The 23,225-nt window shown below is 42.1% G+C and overlaps 1 protein-coding gene across 1 annotated transcript in view; it reads right to left on the reverse strand.

The window, feature by feature from the left end:
• The window catches only part of FSIP1 (fibrous sheath interacting protein 1), a 195,800-nt gene that overhangs the window by 102,263 nt on the left and 70,312 nt on the right, over positions 1-23,225 (reverse strand). The window contains exon 10 of the mRNA XM_089778464.1: positions 18,142-18,279. Coding sequence (XP_089634590.1) covers positions 18,142-18,279 — 138 coding nt within the window. The remainder of the gene's footprint in view (positions 1-18,141; positions 18,280-23,225) is intronic.

Here is a 23,225-nt window from a genome sequence, read left to right on the forward strand (position 1 = left end):
GCCTTATTGACTAATCAAATAGTGGATGTAAATTCTATCAACTACTCAATTAGCTAATTAACTGCTACTTAACATCCCTAGTGCGGTGAAGCTTAAGATACCAGACCTTTACTTACTAGTACATGGAGAGACTGTTGTGCCAACACAAAGCCTCTATTAATTCAATAAGATTCTCTGTGGACACAGAAGTCCAAACATTATATGAAGGATCAAGACCTAACAAATAGTTGTGAAGTCCTTGGAGATCATGGGATGCCAAACATAATGTAAATTTACAATGTTACTTTACAGTTATAAATTTATTCAATTCAGTTGGTCTCAATGTTGCAGGGAAAGTTTTGTGTTAAATTACTAAGGGTTAACATAAATAAGTACTGTATATATTGTTTTTACAATTAATTGTTTTGAAATTAATATATCACATTTTCAAAAAGAAGAAAACATATAAAGAGAATTCTAGCTAAGTGATACCTCTTGTGACCTTCACTACCATGAAAAACTGTCAATATGAAGAACTTTATAGCAATTTTTTATTTAAGGATCTAAGCAAAATAATTGCACTGAAGTTAATTGGTTTCCCTGTTGCATGTTGTTTGTAGTGGTGCTTTCCTTTATCATTTTTTGTTACGTACAGAACATCTGGTTTTCATACTAATAATTACTTCCAGTAGGAAAGTGCTACCACTTTTCATTCTGAAATAGTTCTGTATAACCACATGAATAGGACACATACTGCAAGCTTACATAAGCAAAATATGATTAAAAGTTATTTATGAAAGCATCAATACCTGCTAGCTAATAGTGCTTTGCTGAAGTGAGGTCAACATAGTGACAGTATAAAAGTTATCTTCATAAAGACATGTGGTTTGCATTTTTGCTTCAGTGTATGCAGTGAAACATTTAATAGGAAATCACTATAATAAATAAATATTGTACTTTTAAGCATGCACACATTTATAAGGAAACCAGATATTAGAGGATACTGTGTATACATACTACCTGTAATATATACTTTTGTCTATACAGGCGGTCCCCGAGTTACGAATGAGTTACAGACCAAACACTTGGCCGTAACTCGAAGTGTTCATAACTCAGATTCCATTGAGTTACATGGCGACCGCGCTGTTCGTAACTGCAGATCACGTTTGTAACTCGGGGACCGCATTTACGACTGCTTTGGTCGTCAGTGCAGATGGTCGTAAGTCAGAGACCGGCTGTATATATATTATTTATAGGGTTGGGAGGATTAGATTTTTTTTATTGGTAAATACTGATAAATGTCAACTTCATGGTACAGACACGAATCACTAACAAAAACCCGTTTACTTACCTCGTAACTGTTGTTTTTCAAGATATGTTGCTCATGTCCATCACAATTAGGTGTGTGCGCGCCACATGCATGGAATCCAGAGCTTTTTCCCTTCGCAGTACCCATTGGCCCAGCCAAGGATCCCCCTAGGATGGTGCGGACATATTGGTGCATATATACCTGCTGGTCCCTCACCCCTTCAGTTCCTTCTTGCCAGAGTCCTCTGACAAGGAGGAGGTGGGTGAGATTTGGAATGGACATGAGCACACATCTTGAAGAACAACACTTAGGAGGTAAGTAACCGTTTTTTCTTCTTCGAGTGTTTGCTCATGTCCATTCCAATTAGGTGACTCCCTAGCCATGTCCTTGGAGGTGGGGTCAGAGACTAATGCCATCTACACGTTCACAGACTGCAGCACCGCCTGCCAACGGTCGCATCTGCCCTGGCCTGCTGCATAATCACATAGTGCTCCGAGAAAGTATGCACAGAGGACTATGTGGCTGCCCTACAAATGTTCACAATAGGTATTTGCGCTAGGAATGCCGCGGATATAGTCTGCGCGCTTGTGGAGTGTGCTGTCAGTGGAGGTGGTGGTCTACCCACACTATCAAACCACTCCTTAATACAGGAGGTAATCCATGAGGATAAACATTGGGCTGAAACTTGCGAGCCCCTCATCCTTTCGGCCACTGAAATAAAAAGTTGTGGAGATTTACGGAACTCCTTTGTTCTTTCTATATAGAATGCTAAGGTCCTTCTCACATCCAGGCAGTGCAGGGCCTCCTCCCTAGCTGAAGTGTGCAGTTTTGGGAAGAACACCAGAAGGTAAATGTCCTGACACATGAAATTGAGAGACCACTTTAGGGAGGAAGGCCGGGGGGGGTGCGGTCTAGCTTTGTCATGTCAAGAAGACGTGTGGGGGCTCCGAAGTGAGGGTCCTCAGTTCTGAGATCCTTCTGGGCAGAGGTAATCAAGATAAAAAATGTTACCATTCATGATAAATATTTTAAGGAGCAGGTGGCTAATAGCTTAAATGGTACCCTTATGAGGCCCGTAAGGACCAGATTGAGATCCCAGGGTGGCACCGGGGGGCACGTATAGTTGACTCCTTTCAAGAACCATTTAACTATGGAATTAGCAAACCTGTGACCCTCCCCTGCATGAAAGGATGTAATCGCTGCCAAATGCACCTTCAGTGAGGATGTAGCGAGGCCTTGATGTCTAAGCTGTAGCAAGTAGTCTAAGGTTAGCAGGATAGTGACACACAATGGGTTTATCCCCTTCTGCTAGCAAACCACCACCACTTGATCTCATACAGCACCCTGGTGGAAGGATTCCTATTCTCTAGCAATACGCACTGTACCTCCTACGAGCACCTCTGTTCTACACCTGACAGCCACGCAGGTGCCATACCACCAGGCGGAGGGCCGCTAGGTTCAGGTGGCACAACCTTCCTCCTCCCAAATCCTGGGTAATCAGGTCTAGGACTAGAGGCAATCTCACCAGGTCCTCCACTGCTAGTTCTAACAGGGTGGTGAACCAGTGTTGGCATGGCCACACAGGACCACCATGATGACTCTTGCGCCGAACCACCTGACCCTAATCAGGGTCCCGTGGATTAGCAAGAAGGGGAGAAATGCATACAGCAGCCCCTGAGGCCACTGTATAGACAATGCATCCCTGTGAGATCCAAGCTTGTGGCCCATGAATGAGCAGTAGGTCTGCCCTGGGGCATTATTTCATGAGGCGAACAGATCCAGAAGGGGATAACCCCACCTCTGGAAGACTTCTTAGATAATATCCTTCCTGATAGTCCACTCATGGACCTGTAAAGAGCAGCTGAGCCTGTCTTCTAGGACATTGCTGGATCCCGCCAGATAGGTCACCTTCAAGTGGATGTTCAGGGAAATGCGTAAGTCCCAGAGTACTAGGGCTTCTCTGTAAAGGGGAGAGGAACGAGCTCCATCCTGATTGTTGATATAATACATGGTGGTCGTGTTGTCCATCAGTACCGCTCCCACCTTGTTCTCTAGCTGGGGAAGGAAGGCCTGACATGCCAGCCTGACTGCCCTGAACTCTTTGACATTTATATGTAGGAAACTCTCTCCCCGGGACCACATTCCTTGAGTCCTGAGGGCTCCTGTGTGGGCTTCCCAACTTGTGTCCGATGCGTCTGTAAACAACTGCACCAACAGGCTCACTTGGTAAATGGAACACCCGCACATACCGTCTCCTCCTATGACCACCAGTCCAGTGAATGGAGCACCATCTCCAGCAGCGTGACCACTACGTCCAGGGGAGATCGTGCTGGATTGTGGAAGCTCCTCAACCACCTCTGTAGGGGTCGGAGCCTCTGCCTGGCGTAGCTCACCACATAGGTGCAAGCTGCCATATGGCCCAGAAGTAGCATACATGTTCTCTCTGTGGTTATAGACCTCTGGAGGTCTGAGATCATTGAGTTCATATACAAGAACCTGCCTCTGGGCAGAAATGCCCTTTTGATGACAGAATCCAGGCAGGCTCCCCACAAATTCTATTATTTGTGTGGGGTCCACAGTGGACTTTTCCTCATTTATGAGGCCTAGTTGGAGAAACAGCTTCCTGGTTACAGAGATATCATTCATCACTTGTTCTCAGGATGTCCCCCTTATCAACCAATCATCCAGGTAGGGAAAACCTGGATCCTGTGGCACCTCATAAAATCTGCCACTGCAGCCATGCATTTGGTGAACACTCTTGGCGCTGTGGAAAGGCCAAAGGGCAGGAATGTGAACTGTAAATGATCCCAACCTACTGTGAATCTGATAAATTTCCTGTGGGCGGAGATCACCAAGATGTGAAAATAAGTGTCCTTTAGGTCGAGGGCAGCATACTAGTCTTCTTTCTGTAGGGAAGGGATGATGGAGGCTAGGGTGACCATCCTAAACTCTGTCTTCTTTACAAATGAGTTTAGGTTCCTTAGGTCTTAAATGGGACATAGGCCCCCTTTTGCCTTGGGAATAAGGAAATATTGGGAGTAGAAGCCCCTACCCCTGAACTCCTTTGGGACAGGCTCAGCTGCTCTGAGCTGCTGAAGCACAGATACTTCTTGTCTCAGCAGAATCTTGTGAGAGGGGTCCCTGAAGAGGGATAGCGAGGAGGGTGGAAGAACAGATGGATAGAAATGGTATTGCATAGACCTTTGCTACTAGGTCTAGTACCCATCAGTCGGAAGTTATTCGGGACCAGGCCCGGTAGAAAAGTGCCAAGCGTCAACCAAAAGGGGGTGACAGCAGCTCAACTGCTAAGCTGTCCTCGAGTATACCCTCAAAATGAGGGTTTAGATTGTTGGCCCAGAGGCAGACCTGATCCCCTGTTGGAATCAGATCTAGAGCCCCTATATCTATTCCTGGGCAGATCGTTCCAGCCATTGTTACAGTGTCTCTGCCTTCCCCGTTCGGAGCCGAACCCACACTGGAAGGGTCTATCACTTGGCCTTGGGTTAAGGGGCCAGGATATGGATCCCCAGGGATTTTAAGGTTGCCCTAGAGTCCTTGAGGCTGTGTAGTTTTGAGTCAGCCTGGTCTGAAAACAGTCCCAACCCCCTGAAGGGGAGGTCCTGGATCATGTTTTGTACCTCTGGGAGGATGCCCGATACTTGGAGTCACGCACTTCTCCTCATCACTATCGCTGTGGCCTTTGTGTGGGCCATCGAGTCTGCAGTGTCTAGGGCAGCCTGTAATGCTGTCTGTGTCACCATTCTTCCCTTTTCTGTTAAAGCCCCAAATTCCTGCCATGACTCTTGTGGGAGACGGTCTTCGAATTTGTCCATACCTGCCCAAGTACTGAAGGCATATCTGCCAAGCATTGCCTGCTGGTTGGCGATGCAGAGCTGCAGGCCCCCTGTAGCTTATGTCTTCCTCCCCAGGGAGGTCAAGCTTTTTGGGCTCTTTTGATTTAGGGGTAGGACCCGGGGGGGCCTAGCACTCCCTCTGCCCACAGCTTGTACCACTATTGAGCTCTGTGTGTGTGTGTGTGTGTGTGTGTGTGTGTGTGTGTGTGTGTGTAAAGAGGTGTTCATGGCCCATCTGGGGGACAAAATAACACCTCTCCACCCCTTTTTGGGTGGGTGGGTGGGTGGGTGGGTGGATTGAGGCTGGGGTTTGCCCTAGGGCTTTGGACAACTTGTCCACTGTTTTGTTAAGCGGTAGTGCCACTCTCCCTGGAGTGGTCGCCAAAAGTATGTCCATCATGGGGTCACAGTCTTCCTGGACCTCCTCCTCCCATAATTTCCCATAGTGAAAATTTAAACTGATAAAAATGGGGAAATGTTTTTTTAAAAAAGACAGATATTATCTGTCAAAATTATGGGAAATAAAAATCATATATTGGCAAGTCTATTTCTATATTAATCTAGTTTCTAACAGGACCACCACTGTAAGATCCAAATGAATTCTGAAAACAACATTATGGCTTTTTTCAAGATGTTACTTGATATGGAGATATGCCTATCTCATAGAATTAGAAGGGACTTTGAGAGGTCATCAAGTCCAGTCCCCTGGGCAGGACCAAGTACCATCCCTGATAGATTTGCCCCGATCCCTAAATGGCTCCCTCAAGGATTGAACTCACAACCCTGGGTTTAGCAGGCTAATGCTCAAACCCCTGAGCTATCCCTCTCCTTCTGTGATGTTCAAATCACATTAAGAAATGAGAGCAAATTCACTAGATAAACAATCATATTGCAGGTCTGACAAAACTAGAGAGAGAGAGTGTGTGTGTGTGTGTGTTGCACTCCTGTTGACTTCAGCTCAAATTTTGCCTACATGGAGGCTGCTGGATCGGACCCACTGAGTTACATTCAAGCCAGTGCACAGGACTCAAACAAGATAATATGCACTATTTTAGCCTCAACTATGGTCTTCATACAGGATTTAAATGGTCCACGAGGCTTTGTTCAGCAAAGCAGCACTAAAATGTATTTTCCCTTGTGATATTTTTCACAGACGTATATTCTACATCATTACTAGATACTATACCATCAAGGGACTAAAGAGAAATTCTGCACCAATATTTTCTGAAAACACCAAAGTGTGCTAACATTTTCTAGATTTCACATATCCCTAGTCTAAAATATTGACTTCCTCATGAGGCACAGGAAATTATTTTTATATTATGTATATAATATATTTTACCACACTGAGATTTACATTTTTATACATGACAGGGTACAAAAAGTGAACACAAAATACCAGAAACACTGTTAAGAATTTACAACCACATTTTATGCTTGGCTGTTGAATCACGTCTGGTCAGAATGTTAACTGACAAACTCTTTCTACAACTATGCAGACAATCCCTATGGCACTGAGTCTGAAATTAAAAAAAACTGTGTTTGGCTTGTGCTCCTTAAGAAAAATGAGTATGGAAGATACAATTAATGGAAAAGGGTATGAGAAGTATACTGGTACTAAGTACTGTGTTGCTAAAATAAAGCAAATCTAAAATATTTAAAAAGAAGCTGACAGGATCCCAACTGAGGTAATATATCAGCACATACACCCGCTATCTAATTTCCTTTGAAAACACCAAAACAGTTACAAGTATGTATGGCCACTGTGGCCTTACAGAGTTGGGAAGTAGGACTATTTTTGTAGCTTAATTGAAAAGAAAATAGGCGACTCAGAGAAGTTTCCTAGCAATAGCTTGCCTAGATGTAGAATCAAAACCTTTGCCATCACAGAAACACCATATCTTCCAAGTAAGGGTCTCCATATTACAAATACTAACTAATGGAAGCCATATTTCAAAATGTAAAAAAAAAACCAAGAAAACCCACCAAGCTTCACTAGATTTTTACCCTTTGTATACAACATTCTTTTTATCAATGCTCAGCAACAGGTCTTTGGAAGCTGAACATTTCTGAAGCAGTAACAACAATGCAATTGACTAAACAAAGCTAAGCTCAATGGTTTCCAAGAAACTGAAAGATGAAAGAATGTGGAAAGATACTGCCATCACTTCAAATGAAGAACAAGTGAACTTAGGTCAAATGGAAAACCAAAAAGAAATTCAACAAGGGTCTAGAAACCATAGTCAGATAAATTTTAGTTAGGTTGAGATTCCAAAATGTGTTTTAAACAATGCATACAATACATTCCTTCATATACTGTTTTACTAAGGACATTTTTAAGACACTGGAAGGGGAAGACATTTTGCAAACAACTTAATTATTCTCATTTACTTAGAGCATAACAGAACAACTGATTTATTTTTATTTTTCAATACTAAAATTGTGAATTAACATTAAGAGACTCAGCAGAACAATAGTATGGAAGAAAATTCTACTGCATGTGCACGCAAGAGTAAGGGAGGAGGTGGTGGAAGCTATTAGGATTTTAGGAGCTAGTGGTGACCACCTAGTATTAGATGTCATAGACCCCAGCTCCACTGGATTTCCCTGTTCTCTCTCACACCAGCACAGGTCAAGGGAAGTGAATGAATACACCTGCCTCAGCTCCTTAGTAAAGAGGATCATAGATCTCACTTGAAACTGTGCCACCTAGAAGGAAAGTTATTTTCCCCTGCCTTCATAGACACTAAAGTTGCCCAATTAATTTTTAAAATACCTTAGAACAGTTTCACCCCACAGAAGATGTGTTTCAGAATGAACAGTACATGAAACAACTGATCTTGGACACGAGAAAAGGAGTTAAACATACTGTTACAACAGTATTTTGTAAAGTGTTTGATATAATAGATTGTTTTCTCCATACAAAAGGAAACCATCATATAATTATTTTATATGACACGTTTCTGTAGCCATGTTGACCCTAAGATATTAGAAAAACTTGGGGGAGAGGGACACAAGGTCATATCTTTTATTGGACCAACTTCTGTTGGTAAGAGAGTCAAGCTTGTGAGCTTACATAGAGCTCTTCTATCTAAGACAAAGAGCTTGAATCTCTCAGCAAACGAAGGTCATGCAGGGAAGGCCGAGAAACCAACTATATTCAAAAGTTTATTAAATGAACAAGTTTGGATACTAAAAAATTACTTTTTCCAATCTCTTCCAGTTACAGTTATTTAAGGAATTACTCACAATAGCAAATGAAGGACTTCTGGATTGATGTAAACCAAAAAATATTTTTCTTGAGGTTTCTTTTTTACCATCCCATCAGTGGCCATCACTCATCATCATTGGTCAACTGCAGAAATGAGCATGTGCTCACTCTTCAAACTCCATTCTCTGTATTATTAATCTCTCTATACAAGACATAATTCGTGTATTCATTTCAGTTTTAAAGCATGGATTCTAGACTACACTCAGACCTCTGTTCTTGGGACAGACAATTCTTGGATGACAGACTTATACATGAAACTTCTTGTACCAATTTTTTCCCCTGCTCAACTACAAAAATGCTTTTTCAATTAACTATGCTTAAAAACCTCTCGTCTAGAAAGACAAGGTGGGTGGGCCTTTATTGGACCAATTTCTGATGATGAGAGACACAAGCTTTCAAGTTACCCAGAGCTCTTCAGGTCAGTCCAAAACCATTTATAACTTATTTAATAGAAATGTGTTTTCCCATATCAAGTGGACCATGCCAGTTTTCCTATCTGCTTAGTTTCTTCTCCACTATGGTGCAATGGCTACAGGCTAGCCCTCTAGCAAACCATAGGAAAAGACCTCCCCTTTCAGTGTAAAACAAGAGTCCAACCAAAAACACACTTCTAAAACTTAAAAGAAACGAGTGCTTCATCTCTCAATAGTCAGCTCAAAAGTCTTTTAAAGCCCTTCCTATGCTCTGGCAGTCTGACACCATGATCCTTTCTGGACTTAAACAAGGGCACCACCATCTGTCCTCGGACACCCCTGCTGATGCCATAACTAAAGAGGGAATTTCTCCCACATCCTGACAGGGCCTTAAGTAAGAACCACTAACAACAATGAGCCTCCAGCCCACACCCAAATCGTATTTTCCTAGGCTGCCTACTTTTATTTCATTCATCCCCAGAACTTCAATGTGTCTTACATGCCTTTTTCACAGCTCCTCATGGGCAGATAATTTCTATGCTTCTCTTAGCAAAGAGTCCAACATCATGTCTAATCTCTCTCTCCAGAGTGCTTCTCTAGCAAGCAAATTCTGATATCCACAATTCAATAAAGATGTTGATAATTGCACAGGTTTGAGAGCAGAGCCACAAGATTGATTTAAAGATTGGAAAACAGGCCTTACAATAATAGACCCAAGAGACAATGTGTTTAACTTAAAGAGACAAAAGTGACTTTAATCACAATCCATGAGTACTTGCATAGGAATAAAGCTTTGATAGTGAGCTTTTCAACCTAGGAAATGTATAACAAGATCTAGAAGCTTCAGGGGGTAGCCGAGTTAGTCTGTACAGGATAAACTTAAAAAACAAAAAAAGGTCTGGTAGCACTTTATAGACTAACAAAACATGAAGATGGTATCATGAGCTTCCATGGGCACAGCCCACTTCTTCAGATGACCAGAGTTTTGAGTTTAGGATGTACAGACCCAAAATAAATAGGGGAGAAGGGGAAAGGAAAAAAAGGAGGGGGGCTGAAAACAAGGAGCAGAAGTTATGAGAAATCTTCCTGTTTTTCCCTTTGATTTTCAGTATATATGCACCGATATGTTGGCACCACCCAAAGGGGCTCCCTGGCTGGCCCAACGGGCACTGTTAAGAGAAAAAGCTCCAGATTCCACACACATGGCACGCACACACCTAATTGGAATGGACATAAGCATGCACCCAAAGAACTATTTCCATCAATAATAATCCAAATTGACAGAAAGACAATGTAAAAGAAATGTCAGAGCAATTATAAGAGTCTGATTTAAGGCAATTTATTTTGTACATTTTGATATTTGAGAATGATAATTTGTGGTTTAGTGCTTATAAAGCTTTAACTTTTAAAATCTCAACATTTGCTGTCAAATAATTATCATCTGACCCCCCATAATTTCCCATAGTGAAAATTTAAACTGATAAAAATGGGAAAATGTTTTTAAAAAAGACAGATATTATCTGTCAAAATTATGAGAAATAAAAATTATAAAAGAATGATATCAAGGTGAGTAACCTGAGTAATCTCCTCTTCTTCTTTGAGAGGTGTCCCTGGGTGTGCTCCACATTAGAGGTACGTCTAGACTACAGGAGGCATACCTGGGAGGTTGACAAATGCCTTTGATGTCGACCGCGGAGCGTCCAGACTACTGCACTGAGCCGACAAACAGCTGATCGGCTCAGCGCAGCAGCCATTTAAATTTAAATGAAGTGGCAATTTTTTTAATCGCCGCTTCATTTTCTTATGCCGGGTAGTCTAATCTACATGCCTCTGTCGCCAGAGGCATGTAGTCTAGACGTACCCTAGGTGACTACAAAGCAATATATTCTATGGAGGTAGGAACTTCGGATCAGGTAAGTACACCATTTGTAATACAGCTTTTGCTAGTTTAGTATGCTGGAGAGGTCCCAAGGCAAGTGCACAGTGACTTGAAAAAGTGTCTTCTGATGTCCACATGGCTGCTGCACATATGTCACCCACGGCAACTTTCCTCAGGTAAGCGATGGACATGGCAACCGCTTTTGTGGAGTGTGCTCAGATTGGAATTGGCATAGGTAAGTTACTTAGGGTATGCCTACACTACCCTCCTAATTCGAACTAGGAGGGTAATGTAGGCATACCGCACTTGCAAATTTGAATTTCCCGGGCTTCATTTGCATGAAGCCGGCTGGCGCCATTTTTAAATGCCGGCAGTTCGAACCCCGTGCCGCGCGGCTACACGCGGCACGGAGTAGCTAGTTCGGATTAGGACTACCCTTAGCGAACAGCATGTAGACATACCCTTAGCGAACAGCATGTAGCAATGCATTCCGAAATCCAATGTGATAATATCTGTGATGATATTTGTTTTCCCTTGATGTGATCTGCAATGGAGACGAAGAGTTGTGAAGATGATCTGAAAGGTTTAACTCTATGGACATAGAAGGAAAGTGCCCTTCTGACGTCTAAGGTGTACATCTGTGCTTCAAAACCGTTGGCGTGAGGCTTTGGAAAAAACACTGGTAAGTATATGGTTTGATTTATGTGGAAAGAGGAGTGCACTTTACATAAGAACCTCTTATGTAAGGCGTGCCATCCTGTTCAGGAGGGGAAATCACGGTTGACGACGCCAACAAGGTGCAATGAGGATGAGTTTTACTTTGTCCCTTAATGTATAATCAAGTTCCCATTCATGGTCCCGTGGTAGGGCTCTGCTGAGGGTATCTGCTGTTGAGCTGAGGACCCCAGGGAGGTGGCATGTGGTTACACGGATGTCTCGGGCTACACACCAATTCCAAAGCGCTATGGTTTCCTTGCAGAGAGCCTATGACCAAGCACTGCCTTGACTATTTATATAAAACATGCATGCCATGTTGTCCGTATATATTCTGATATGAAACCTCGTGATATGGGGGAATAATTTTTGGCATGCAAGGTGAACTGCACCGAGTTCGAGAACGTTGATGTGAAGGATGCAGTCTGCTGAAGACCGTACACCTTGTGCTGTTCGGCCTTTCATATGAGTGAGCGAAGCGTCTGTAGTAATGATTACTGTGGGTTCTGGGCTTTGAAAGGGTATGTCTGTGCATAGGTAGGATGATTTTGTCCACCAATGTAGGGATGCCTTAACTGCATATGGTAATGTTAGTGATTTGGTCATGTGATGGACGGGCAGTTTGTATTTGAGTTGGAGCCAGCCTTGGAGACATCTCATGAATAGTCATGCATTGGGCACCACAGGGTTGCATGATGCCATGTGACCTTAAAGTTGTAGGCAGTCATGAGCCGTTACTGAGGGCATCAGTTGTCTGAAGCGGATGAATATGTCAGTAGGCAAAGCGGCCCTGGCTGCAATGGAAATGAGATGCGCCCCCAATAAATTGGATGGTTTGGGTAAGTGTAAGCATTGATTGGCCATGGTTTACTAGGAGTCCTAAAGAACGTAGACAACTAAGGCCACGAGAGAATGCTGGTGATACAGTAATTTCTCATTTAACACGGTAGATACGGTAGAAACATGTTTTGCAGGGTCAATTTTCCCATTGAAAATAATGGAAAAGGTGGGGGTTGCGTTTCAAGCGTTGGTGTCTAAGTCAATTTTCTGTTGGTGCTGAGTCGTCTCCAGCCTGCACTTGCTAGCAGCCAGCCGCTGAGCACAGGCAGCTGCCTTGGGACAGGGACATAAGGTTGGGGGAGAAAGGAGACTGGGTTACAGCAGGGAGGGGAGGTGTTTGGCTGTGGGGAAGGGAAAGAGAGGAGAGGGGAGGGGAGGGGCATTGGGTTGGGAGTGTGCCTCTGTGACGGGTCTGCCGGGACCCGCACTGCATCCGGCGAGGGGAGGTCGGCGGGGAACGGCGCGGAGAGCGGCAAACCCTCCGCCGCTTTGCAGGGAGGCGGGGGAAGCTCCACGCAGCCAACAGCCTGCAAGTGGGGGTGGAGGAGAGGGGGCGAGGCGCCCGGATGGCTGCACGCGGCTTCCCCCGCCTCCCTGCAAAGTGGCGGAGGATTCGCCACTCACCGCACTATTCCCCGCTGAACCGCCCTCGCCGGACGCAGTGCGGATCCCGGCAGACCCATCACAGGGGCATACTCCCAACCCAATCTCCCTCCCCCCCTTCTCTTCCCCAGAGCCAAACACTTCCCCTCCCTGCTGTAACCCAGTCTCCTCTCTCCCCCAACTTTATGTCCCCATCTCAAGGCAGCTACCTGTGCTCAGTGGCCAGCTGCTAGCAAGTTCAGGCTGGAGCCGTGAGTACACATGTGGCTCACAGCAGCCCGGCTGAGAGAGTGGCTGACCGGAGCACTTCCGTGTTATTTCAGGGATGGTTGTTTTATTAAAAAAATGTTGCCTAAAAAAAGAATTGTGCTATCGCAAAAACGTGTTAAGCGGGCACATGTTAAATGAGTAATTACTGTATACTTGTTCGGTCCTTGCTTTGATAAGGCAATTGTCTAAGTAAGGGTAGACAGTGACTCCACATTTCCTGAGAGGTGTGGCGATGACCACTAACACCTTGGAAAATACCCTGGGTGCTGTCGAGAGACCGAAGGGTAGGACCGTGTACTGGTAATGTTGGCAACCTAAGGGAAAATGAAGGAAACGTCTATAAATCAGCTGAATTGATATATGAAAGTATAAAATCCTGCAAGTTGAGAGATGAAAACCAGTCACCAAACTCCAGAGCTGGGATAATGGTGGCCAGAGTGACCATTTTGAATCTCTGTTTTCTTATGTATTTGTTAAGATCAAAGATCGGTCTCCACCCGCCTGTCTTCTTTTCTACCAGGAAATAGGGTGAGTAGAAACCGGTACTGTGGAACTCCAGGGACACTGGTTCTACGGCCCCTCACTGGAGCAGGTGATCCACCGCTTGTTGTAATATGGTCTCATTACAGCGGTCTCTGAAGAGGGACGGGGTGGATGGCTGGAGAGGAGGGAGGGAGAGGAAAGGGATGGTGTAACCTGCGGAGATAGTTTGTATTACCTACTTGTCAGAAGTAATAGTTTTCCAGTTTTGTAAAAACGGTAACAAATGAAAGTGGAATAGTTTTGATACACTTTGAGGCTCTGAGGTAAGTGAAATGGTTTTCAGTCTCTCAACTGTTATTTCAAATTTGCTTATTGGATTGGGATGAACGGTTGGGGTTGTTATTCTGAGTACGTCATCTTTGCTGTCTACCTTGCCCACAGTGTTGGTACGGCAGGTGGTCTTGCCTCTGGTAATAAGTGAGTTGTGGGTACTTTGGTCTCTGATGTGGTTGGTACCTGAATTGTCTTGGTCTTGTTGCAGATGTTTGGATGCCCAGTGAACGTAGTATAGTCCTGGAATCCTTCACTGACTGAAGTACAGCCGGTCTCCAACTTACGACCACTTCCACTTACGACCATCCGCACTTACGACCAAAGCGGTTGTAAATGCAGTCCCTGAGTTACAAACGCGATCCGTGCTTATGAACAGTGCGGTTACCATGTAACTCAATGAGATCTGAGTTATGAACACTTTGAGTTATGGCCAAGTGTTTGGTCTGCAACTTGTTCGTAACTTGGGGACCGGCTGTAGTTCATTAGTCTTCATAGAGAATAGCTTCTCACAGTTGACCGGGAGATCCTCCACGGCTAGGTGAACTTGACGGAGAAAAGCAGAATTGATCTGTGAGGCCCTTTTCATAGTGACTGCTGTGGCTGTCGTCCTCATGGCTGTATCTGCTACATCGAGGGCAGCTTGTAATGCTATACATGATATTGTTTGCCCTTCAGAGATGATAGCTGTAAATTGTGTCTTTTTATTGTCAGGGATATTTTCAATACATGTGTTAAACTTTGCATAGTTGTTAAAATCGTATTTACTGAGTAACACGGTGTAGTTCACTACTCCTGTCTGAAGTGTAGCCGAAACATAAACCTTTTTGCCAAATTAGTCAAATCTTTTATTGTCCTTCTCAGATGGAGTGGATCGGTTCTGCTGCTTATTTCTTTGCTGTGCAGCATCCACTATAAGGGAGTTGAGCAGAGGGTATGTAAAAAGAAACTCAGAGCCCTTGGAGGGGATAAAATATTTCCGATCTGCCTTTCTGCATGTGGGTGGGATGGAGACAGGTGTCTGCCATAAGGTTTTTGCCGGTTAAAGTATGGCTAGATTGATAGGTAAAGCTATCTTTGCAGATGGTGCAGTTTGGAGGATGCTTGTAAGATCATGGTGAGAGTCTTGCACCTCTTCCACGGCGATATTTAAATTGGTTGCAACTCTTTTAAAAAGGTCTTGAAAGGAAGAAACATCCTCCACGTTGTTAGAGGATGGTGGTAGGATTGCCTCCTCCATGGTAGAAGGAGAGTTAGCCTGAAGTAAAGTTGCAAAAGACGAATGAAGTTATTTGGTCAGGCAAGTGCGAGGTTTCACCATGGCTACGTCTACATTACAAGTTTTCTCGGCAAAAAAAATATGCTAATGAGAGACTCATTTACATGAGTCGCAATCTCATTTGTATACTTTCTGCTGATCCATTTTTGCGCTAGGGTTTTTGCGCGAAAACAAGCAACGTGGACATTTTCTTTTTCTGCAAAAACCCCTTTTCCCACAAGATCGGAAAACCTCCTTTTTTGGGAAATATTAGCATATTTTTTGCAGAGAAAACTCGTAGTGTAGACATAGCTCATATGTTTGGATTTAAATGGACTCTTCCTATGTTGTTGTTGTGGCCATTGGTTCCACATTTGCCACTGCTGGGGGTAAATCATGGGTGGAGGCATCCATGGGAATGGAGCCCAAGAAGCCATTTGTGTTGGGATGAAATCTGGTTGCACAGAGTTAACTGGCATTCCTGACCCCTCTCAGTGTTGAGAAAGCTGTGGTGAAAACACAGCTAAGTCATCTCTCTCTTCCATTGAGAGGGGGGAAGGTGATTCTGTATAATCAGAAAAAGGAGAGTGAGGATATCTATTGTCACTCAAAATAGGAGATTGGTGTATAGAAGAAATTGCTATGTCTTTAATCTCCCTGTAGTTCATGAGGGGAGTATGTGGGAGCTGTGCTGTCACTGAGTATTGCAGTGCTGAGAGAGCAGAGTTCGCGGCAAGAGGGGTTGCCCTGACAATGAGGGGGAGGGCTGGTACCAAGTGGCTGCCCTGTAAGCCCTGTGAAAGGCTACAGTGCCGTGCTGCGGTCCTGAGGCGTTGCTGGAGCTGGTGCTGAGGCAAGCGGCGTCCTGCTCGGTGCCTCATTGTTTGAGGCAGGCATGGTGTGGCCTGTTGCCTCTGAAGGGGCAGCTGTTTTCGCACTTTTTTGTTTGATGAGCAGTTCTCCGAGATACCTGGGCAGTCAAAAGTGCTGAGGCACATATTGGAGGGATCCAATTGCCTGTCAGCAGAGTGCCTCTTAGGAGAGTAGCTGAAACAAAATACAGGACTATGTAACACTTTAAAGACTAACAAGATGATTTATTAGATGATGAGCTTTCGTGGGCCAGACCCACTTCCTCAGATCAAATAGTGGAAGAAAATAGTCACAGCCATATATACCAAAGGATACAATTTAAAAAAATGAACACATATGAAAAGGACAAATCACATTTCAGAACAGAAGGGGGATGCGGGGGGGGGGGGGGAAGGAAGGTGAATGCCAGTGAGTTAATGATATTAGAGGTGGGGAAGGGTAAATGTATGTGGGTTAATAGTATTAGAGGTGATAATTGGGGAAGCTATCTTTGTAATGGGTAAGATAGTTGGAGTCTTTGTTAAGTCCCCTGCGGAGAGTGTCGAATTTTAGCATGAATGCCAGTTCAGAGGATTCCCTTTCAAGTGCAGATTTGAATGTCTTCTGAAGTAGGATGCAGGTTAGCAGGTCATTGAGACAGTGTCCTTTCTGGTTGAAATGACAAGCAACTGTTTTTTCTTTGTGATCCTGTCTAATGTCTGTTTTATGGGCATTGATTCTTTGGCGAAGTGTCTGAGATGTTTGTCCAATATACATAGCAGATGGACACTTTCGGCACATAATAGCATAGATTATATTTCTGGAGGCGCAGGAATATGTATTCTTGATCTTATAACTCACTTGGTTAGGCCCAATAATGGTGTCAACAGAGTGATTATGTGGACAAAGCTGGCAGCGGGGTTTGTTGCAAGGGAAAGTACCAGTGTTGGTATTAGTGTGGTATGTCCTGAGGCAGTGAGCTTGCCCGTCTTTTTGTGGCTCCAGGGGGTTTATCCCTTTTTGCCATGTTAATTTGACCTGAGCCCAGGTCAGAGCCTGAGCTCTCTATCCTTACGTGCCCATGCTTTAAGCTTAGCACAATGTGGGCAGTCTTTTTGAGAGTGCGAGTTGCCAAGGCACTTGACAGAGTTTACACGTCCATCTGAGGCTGGCATTGCCTCATTGCAGAGTGCGCAACATTTGAAACTGGGAGATCCCAAGCCACGGTTATGATCAGACAAACTGTCCACGATCTGAGATTTGTTTTTTTTTAAAAGCTATAAGTAACACTAAGCCAACACTAAACAAACAGTAAGAACCTAATACTAAGCTAACTAGAAAAGTAAAATTGCTATAACAAGATGAAGAGAAATGAGAGCACTGAAGAGTTCCATATGAAGCCAGGGACGGTAGAAAGGAACTGAAAGGAGGGGGGGGCGTGCATGCGCAATGGCACCAGGGCGCGCATGCGCCACACATGCACAGCTCCCAATGTATTGCTAGAGAAAAATCTGTCGAGAGGTGGAGGGACATTCAGCACCTAATGTGGAGCACCCCCAGAGACACCCCTCAACAAATTATCATTATTATTATTATTATTATTATTATTATTAAGACTGAGAAATTATGCAGCTTTTCCCTAAAGTATTGAATTACAATTCACATTTTATACACTTATAACATTTTAACTCTCCTGCTTTCTTGGCCTTCTGGAACTGTCAGGTTTTTAAAAAATATATAATATGAATTAAATAAAATCAGATTACAGAGTCAATGTTGGATCACACTGAATTATTTCAAAAACGTATTTGAAGAAACCACACCAATTCCATACATTTTTAGAAAATATTTAAAATACTTCTTTCACTGTTGAAAGGCTTCTTCCTTTCTGAAAGTGAGTTTGAGAGACATTCCCTATATATAAACAGGGAGTATCATTAGAACAGGGACTCTCTCTCAAAACTAGAGTAACTTTTCACATGAAACTTATATAATTACACTCACACATATATATAATTACATATATATGTGTGAAATATTTCTTCGTTCTGGAGCTAATCATATGCAATTATAAATTCTGGCTTACAAGATTTCCCTCCAGATTTTTCAGCTGTTGGTTAATCTCTTTAAGTCGATTTTGTTGCTCACGTTGCTCACGTGTGTCTCTCAAGACCTTCTCACCAGGAATTGCGTTCAAACTTCTGTTTGCATAAGCCAGAGATTCCTGACAAAAAGAAGTGGACACAGCTAAAACATCTTATTCAAATTCATGCTTTAAAGTGGCAAAATAGCTAAATAGACTTTTACAGAAAAAAAAGTGAGAGAACACAAAAATTTATGTATAATTGGTTAGTTTCACATTTAGGTCAATGTGTATAAATCATATTTAAATATCAAACAGAATTTTTTTCCAAAAAAGGTATTCATTAACTCTTATCAATTCTGTAATCGAGAAGATTAAACATTCATAGTCAAGATTTTCATTCTAGGAGTGTTTCTACAAAATATTTAACAGTGGAGGGAGGACTTTTCAGCATCTCAGTTTCAATAGTTTTTCTTCAATACAGCCTTTACACAGTGGATTTATGTGGGAACATGTGAGACAATGCCAATCCTCTACGCCCTAGCAAAACCATCAAGCACATGTGCAACTGGTCTGCAACCATTACTACAAAGCAAAGCTACATGATTTCACAAATATTCAGCAGTCTGGGACCAGATTCAAATGTTTCTACACAGTGAATATTATTCTTGAAATCAACTGGACTATTTGTTGGATTAATGTAATATTGAACAAAAGACCAGAATGGAAGCTAGTCTACTGGAAATGCTAAATGCATTTGACAATATCTAATTATCTTTAACCCAAAAGATTATGTCCAACTGTTTAAATGAAATCCTAGTCCAATTAATCACTCTTGTTTTAAAAAACAACTCATCCATTCCTGATTAACACACACTCTTGAGTAAAAAAAAAACTACCATATTTAACTGGAAAAGGGAAAGGTTTTCTAAATTTAATAATTCAGATAAAAACTTTTCAGCATACAGGCTACAGTTTATAAAAAATGTGGTAATTTTAAAACAATGTATTTTCTGGCCAAAATGCATATGACAAATAAATGACTGTGGGGCTTTAAACCATAACACCAGAGGATCATGCAGTATGAAGTTTATTTCTCAGAGTGACTATTTGAAAGTGCGAAGGCCACCACAATGGCTCCCAGTATCACAATTATCTCTATTTCTGTACATAAATTCATTATACCAGTGTATCATCTTCATATTTTCAATATGAATGTAGAACTGTCTCAGGGAACCAATAATAAAGATTAAGTTACTCCTCTTCAGGCATGGCATTTACTGGGAATTGATATAAGGCTTTTTTCATCTCCACTGATTGTGATGTAAGAAAACCCATTTTTAAAAATAAAAAAAACAGTGACTTTACATTTTCTTACAAATTACACCTGTTTCTGCAATGAAGTCAAATTTCTAAATCCAACTTCACAATCTGCATACTTGCAGAGATAGTGTCAGTTCGATGGGTACCATTTAGTGTGATTACAGCTGTGATTATTATTTGTTTAGAAAGTAAAGTGTTATAAGCTACAGATATATATATATATATAGAGAGAGAAAACAGTGGTACTCCAAGATCACTAAATGTATTTCCCATTCGTTTTGCTTCACTGTTATTTTATATTGTGTTTTGACTACATGGATGGCAGGTGGATACTTTTATATGAATTGAGACTTCAATGAACAGTGTTCAAATTGACTTTTGAGGGGCATTTTTAAGTTGGTATAATTAATAATAACTGTATTTTGTGGTATTATTAGCGGTGTATATTATTTTTTATTTGCAAACTGTGTCAAAAACACAGGAAGTAGAGGTAAGGGTCAAAGAGTGTTAGGTACTGGGGAGCAAGAGACTGGTTTGGGGCTAGGGCTTAAAGGAGGAGGGCTGGGGTTAAGGCAGGTTTAATAATACAGAGACAATAAGTACCAGGGTTGGCTGGGCGGGGTCAGAGGGTTCTGGGGTTGGAGGTAGAGGGATGTGCAGTGACAAGAAAGGGTCAGCGGGTTGGCAGACAAGTAACATTTTATTTGCATATTCATTATTTGCACAATTAATATGCAAATATGCAAATAAAATCACACGGGTCCGCCAAAAGCCTGCAAATGGGTTTGCCGATCCGCAGTATAAAAAAGGTTGGGAACCACTGCTCTAGGGCATTGCACAGAAGGCAACCACCATCCTGCAGTAATCTCAGCCCTTTATAGAAATCACCTGACCCTTTCTCAGCTGGGTCTGATAACTGAATGTGGCTAGCTATCCCTGGACATCCAACCCTTAAAGAGGCAGACAACCTTGTTACATAACTACACCTTCCCATTTTTAATTGAGAATGGGATGGTGGGCTAAAAAAATAGCATATTGTTTTTCAAAGTGCCATGAAAGTATGTTAACAGTTGCATATAGTGAGATGCATCAGAAAGACAACAACATAGAAAGAACTTGTAGTTCATATATAAAGTAAAGTTTGGGAAGAAGTTACATTAAAATAGCAAATACTTGAAAATGTTCCAAATTATCACACATATTTGCCACATCATTTCACCAGAATGCTTGATGCAACACATTGTTCCCAAAAAGGATCTTAGGAAGTATTTATGCCAGTTTTAGGTTTCTAGAAATAAATAAAATAAGCAATTTATTTTGTTAGAAAAACAGGAAATGCCATGAAAAAAACTGAAAAAGGTATCAGAAGATATTCCAGTTTGTACTGAAGAAGGATCAGTTGCACTGTTGCTTTAGTTATTCTATTTTAAGAGATCACAGAAAACTCAAAAGCACAGATGTTTCTTTTTTGTATCCATAGTGATTAAAAATATACCAATGCAGATAAAAGAAAATAAAGTACAATGGAGAGAATGAGATTAATATAGATACAGTCCTAAACAGTCGTATACCCTGAAATCGTTTAGTGTAACATGAAATATTACACTCTATTGTCACATATTTAAACCTAGTTAAATTTAGTATGTTTTACATTAAATAACAGCATCTGATAGCATGCTTTATACCGACATCCTGCATACTGAAATCATATCTTAGCTCTACCAGCAAAATACACTTTTTCAAGAATGAAAAAGTAGCATTTGGGACAGAAAACAGTTCTACTTCTATGTGGGCAGTGGGAGATGTCCACCTGAAAATCTAACTTTGCAAAAAAGAATCATTCAAAAAATGTTTTACTCCATGCTTTGAAACAAAACACTTCTCTGAACATTCCAGCTGCATGGTGCATAGTCCCAAGCTCCACTGTGCTCCATGCAACATTCTGAAGTAGCCACATAAAAATGAACCTCCTGCTCGGACACAGCAAAATTGATTTTTCCCTGCCTCTTATGAAGATACTTGTTAGACCACTGGAAAGCCCAGTGGATGGGAGACAGGTGATGTAGATTCAATACTTGTAATAATTCTGTAGTATTTTTACTAAAATAACTTTATACCCTTCACAATCCTCATTACTGAAGCAGACCTTTATCCTCCTACCTTAGAAGGGAGACAAATATTAGCCCCGCTCGCCATTTTACAGAAAAAAATAACCAGAAGGTTAAACAAGGTGGTTTCTCACTCAGTTGAAAATAGAACCCCAGGGTGAAATCCTAGGCCCACTGAAGTATATGGGAGTTGTACCATAAACTTCAACGAGGCCAAGTTTTCACTTTAGGTTTCTAAAAATATGTCTACACTAGAGAGAAGATCAAAGCTGCCATTGTCAATCTTCCAGGGTTCAAATTAGCGGGTCTAGTGAAGACACGCTAATTCGAACAGAGAGGAGCACTCCTGTCGATGCCGGTAGTCCTGCTTCCATGAGAAATAAGGGAAGCTGAAGGGAGAACACTCTCCCTTCAACTTCCTGTAGTATGGACAGCACCAAAAGTCAAGTTAAGGTACTTCAAATTCAGCTTTGCAATTAATGTAGCTGAAGTTGCATATCTTAATTCAACCTTATCTCATAGTGTAGACATACCCTAATATGACAACTCCTAGTCTCATCTACTTTGCCACATGACCTCTCAAAAGAATTTATCAAATCTGTGTGCTTATCCTGAGGGTCTGCTACATGGGAGCCACAAGGGAGCCACAAGGCTTGTGGCCCACTTTGAGAAACGCTGCTGTAAGCTATTGTAATATCTCCTTGGCAGTCAGTAGCGACTTCAACAGTATAACAACGAAACCTCTGAAGATTCCATCCAGCTGCTCAAAGCTCGTCCTGTTGATCACACAGTGCACTCACCATTCCTTCAGAGCAACTCACCGTGCTCTATCTCACCAGGAGACAAACTTGTTGAGAACCTCTGGGCAAGGCTAAAAGGGGTAAAAAACAAGTGTGATGTCATTATAGAAGTCTACCATAGCCCACTTAACAAAAAAAAAGGGGGGGTGAAGCTTTTTTGAACAGCTAGCAACATCACCCAAAACACAGGAGCTGGTGGTAACTGGGACTTCAACTATCCAGACATCTGCTGGGAAAATAACACAGCAAGGCACAAGTTGTTAGAAAGTATTGGAAAATACTTTGTTATTTCAGAAAGTGGAGAAAGCCACCAGAGGGGAGGCTGCTCTAGATCTGATTTAAAAAAAATAGGAAGAAACTGGTAGAGCACTTAAAAGTGGAAAGAAGCTTCTATGAAAGTGATCATAAAATGATAAATTTCACGATTCTAAGGAATGATAGGAGGGAGAACAGCAAAATAAAGACAATGGATTTCACAAAAGCAGACTTTAGAAAACTCAGAAAATTGGTAGTGAAGAGCCCATAGGAAGCAAGTCTAAGAGGAAAAACAATTGAAAACAGTTGGCAGTTTTTCAGAGAGACATTATTAAGGGCACAAAAGCAAATTATTCCACTGTGTAGGGAAGATAGTAAAAATAGCAACAGACCATCCTGATTTAATCTAGAGATCTAAAATGATCTAAACATCAAAAAGAGGCCTACAAAAATGGAAAAAAGGTCAAGCTACAAAGGATGAATAAAAATAAATAAAAAATATATAAAGGTGTAAAATTAGAAAGGCCAAGACACAGAATAAACTCAAACGAGCTACACACATAAAGAATAACAAGAAAACATTCTACCAATATATTAGAAG

The sequence above is a fragment of the Pelodiscus sinensis genome, chromosome 5 (assembly GCF_052426305.1).
Source record: "Pelodiscus sinensis isolate ZL-2025 chromosome 5, ASM5242630v1, whole genome shotgun sequence".
Classification (NCBI taxonomy): Eukaryota; Metazoa; Chordata; order Testudines; family Trionychidae; genus Pelodiscus; species Pelodiscus sinensis.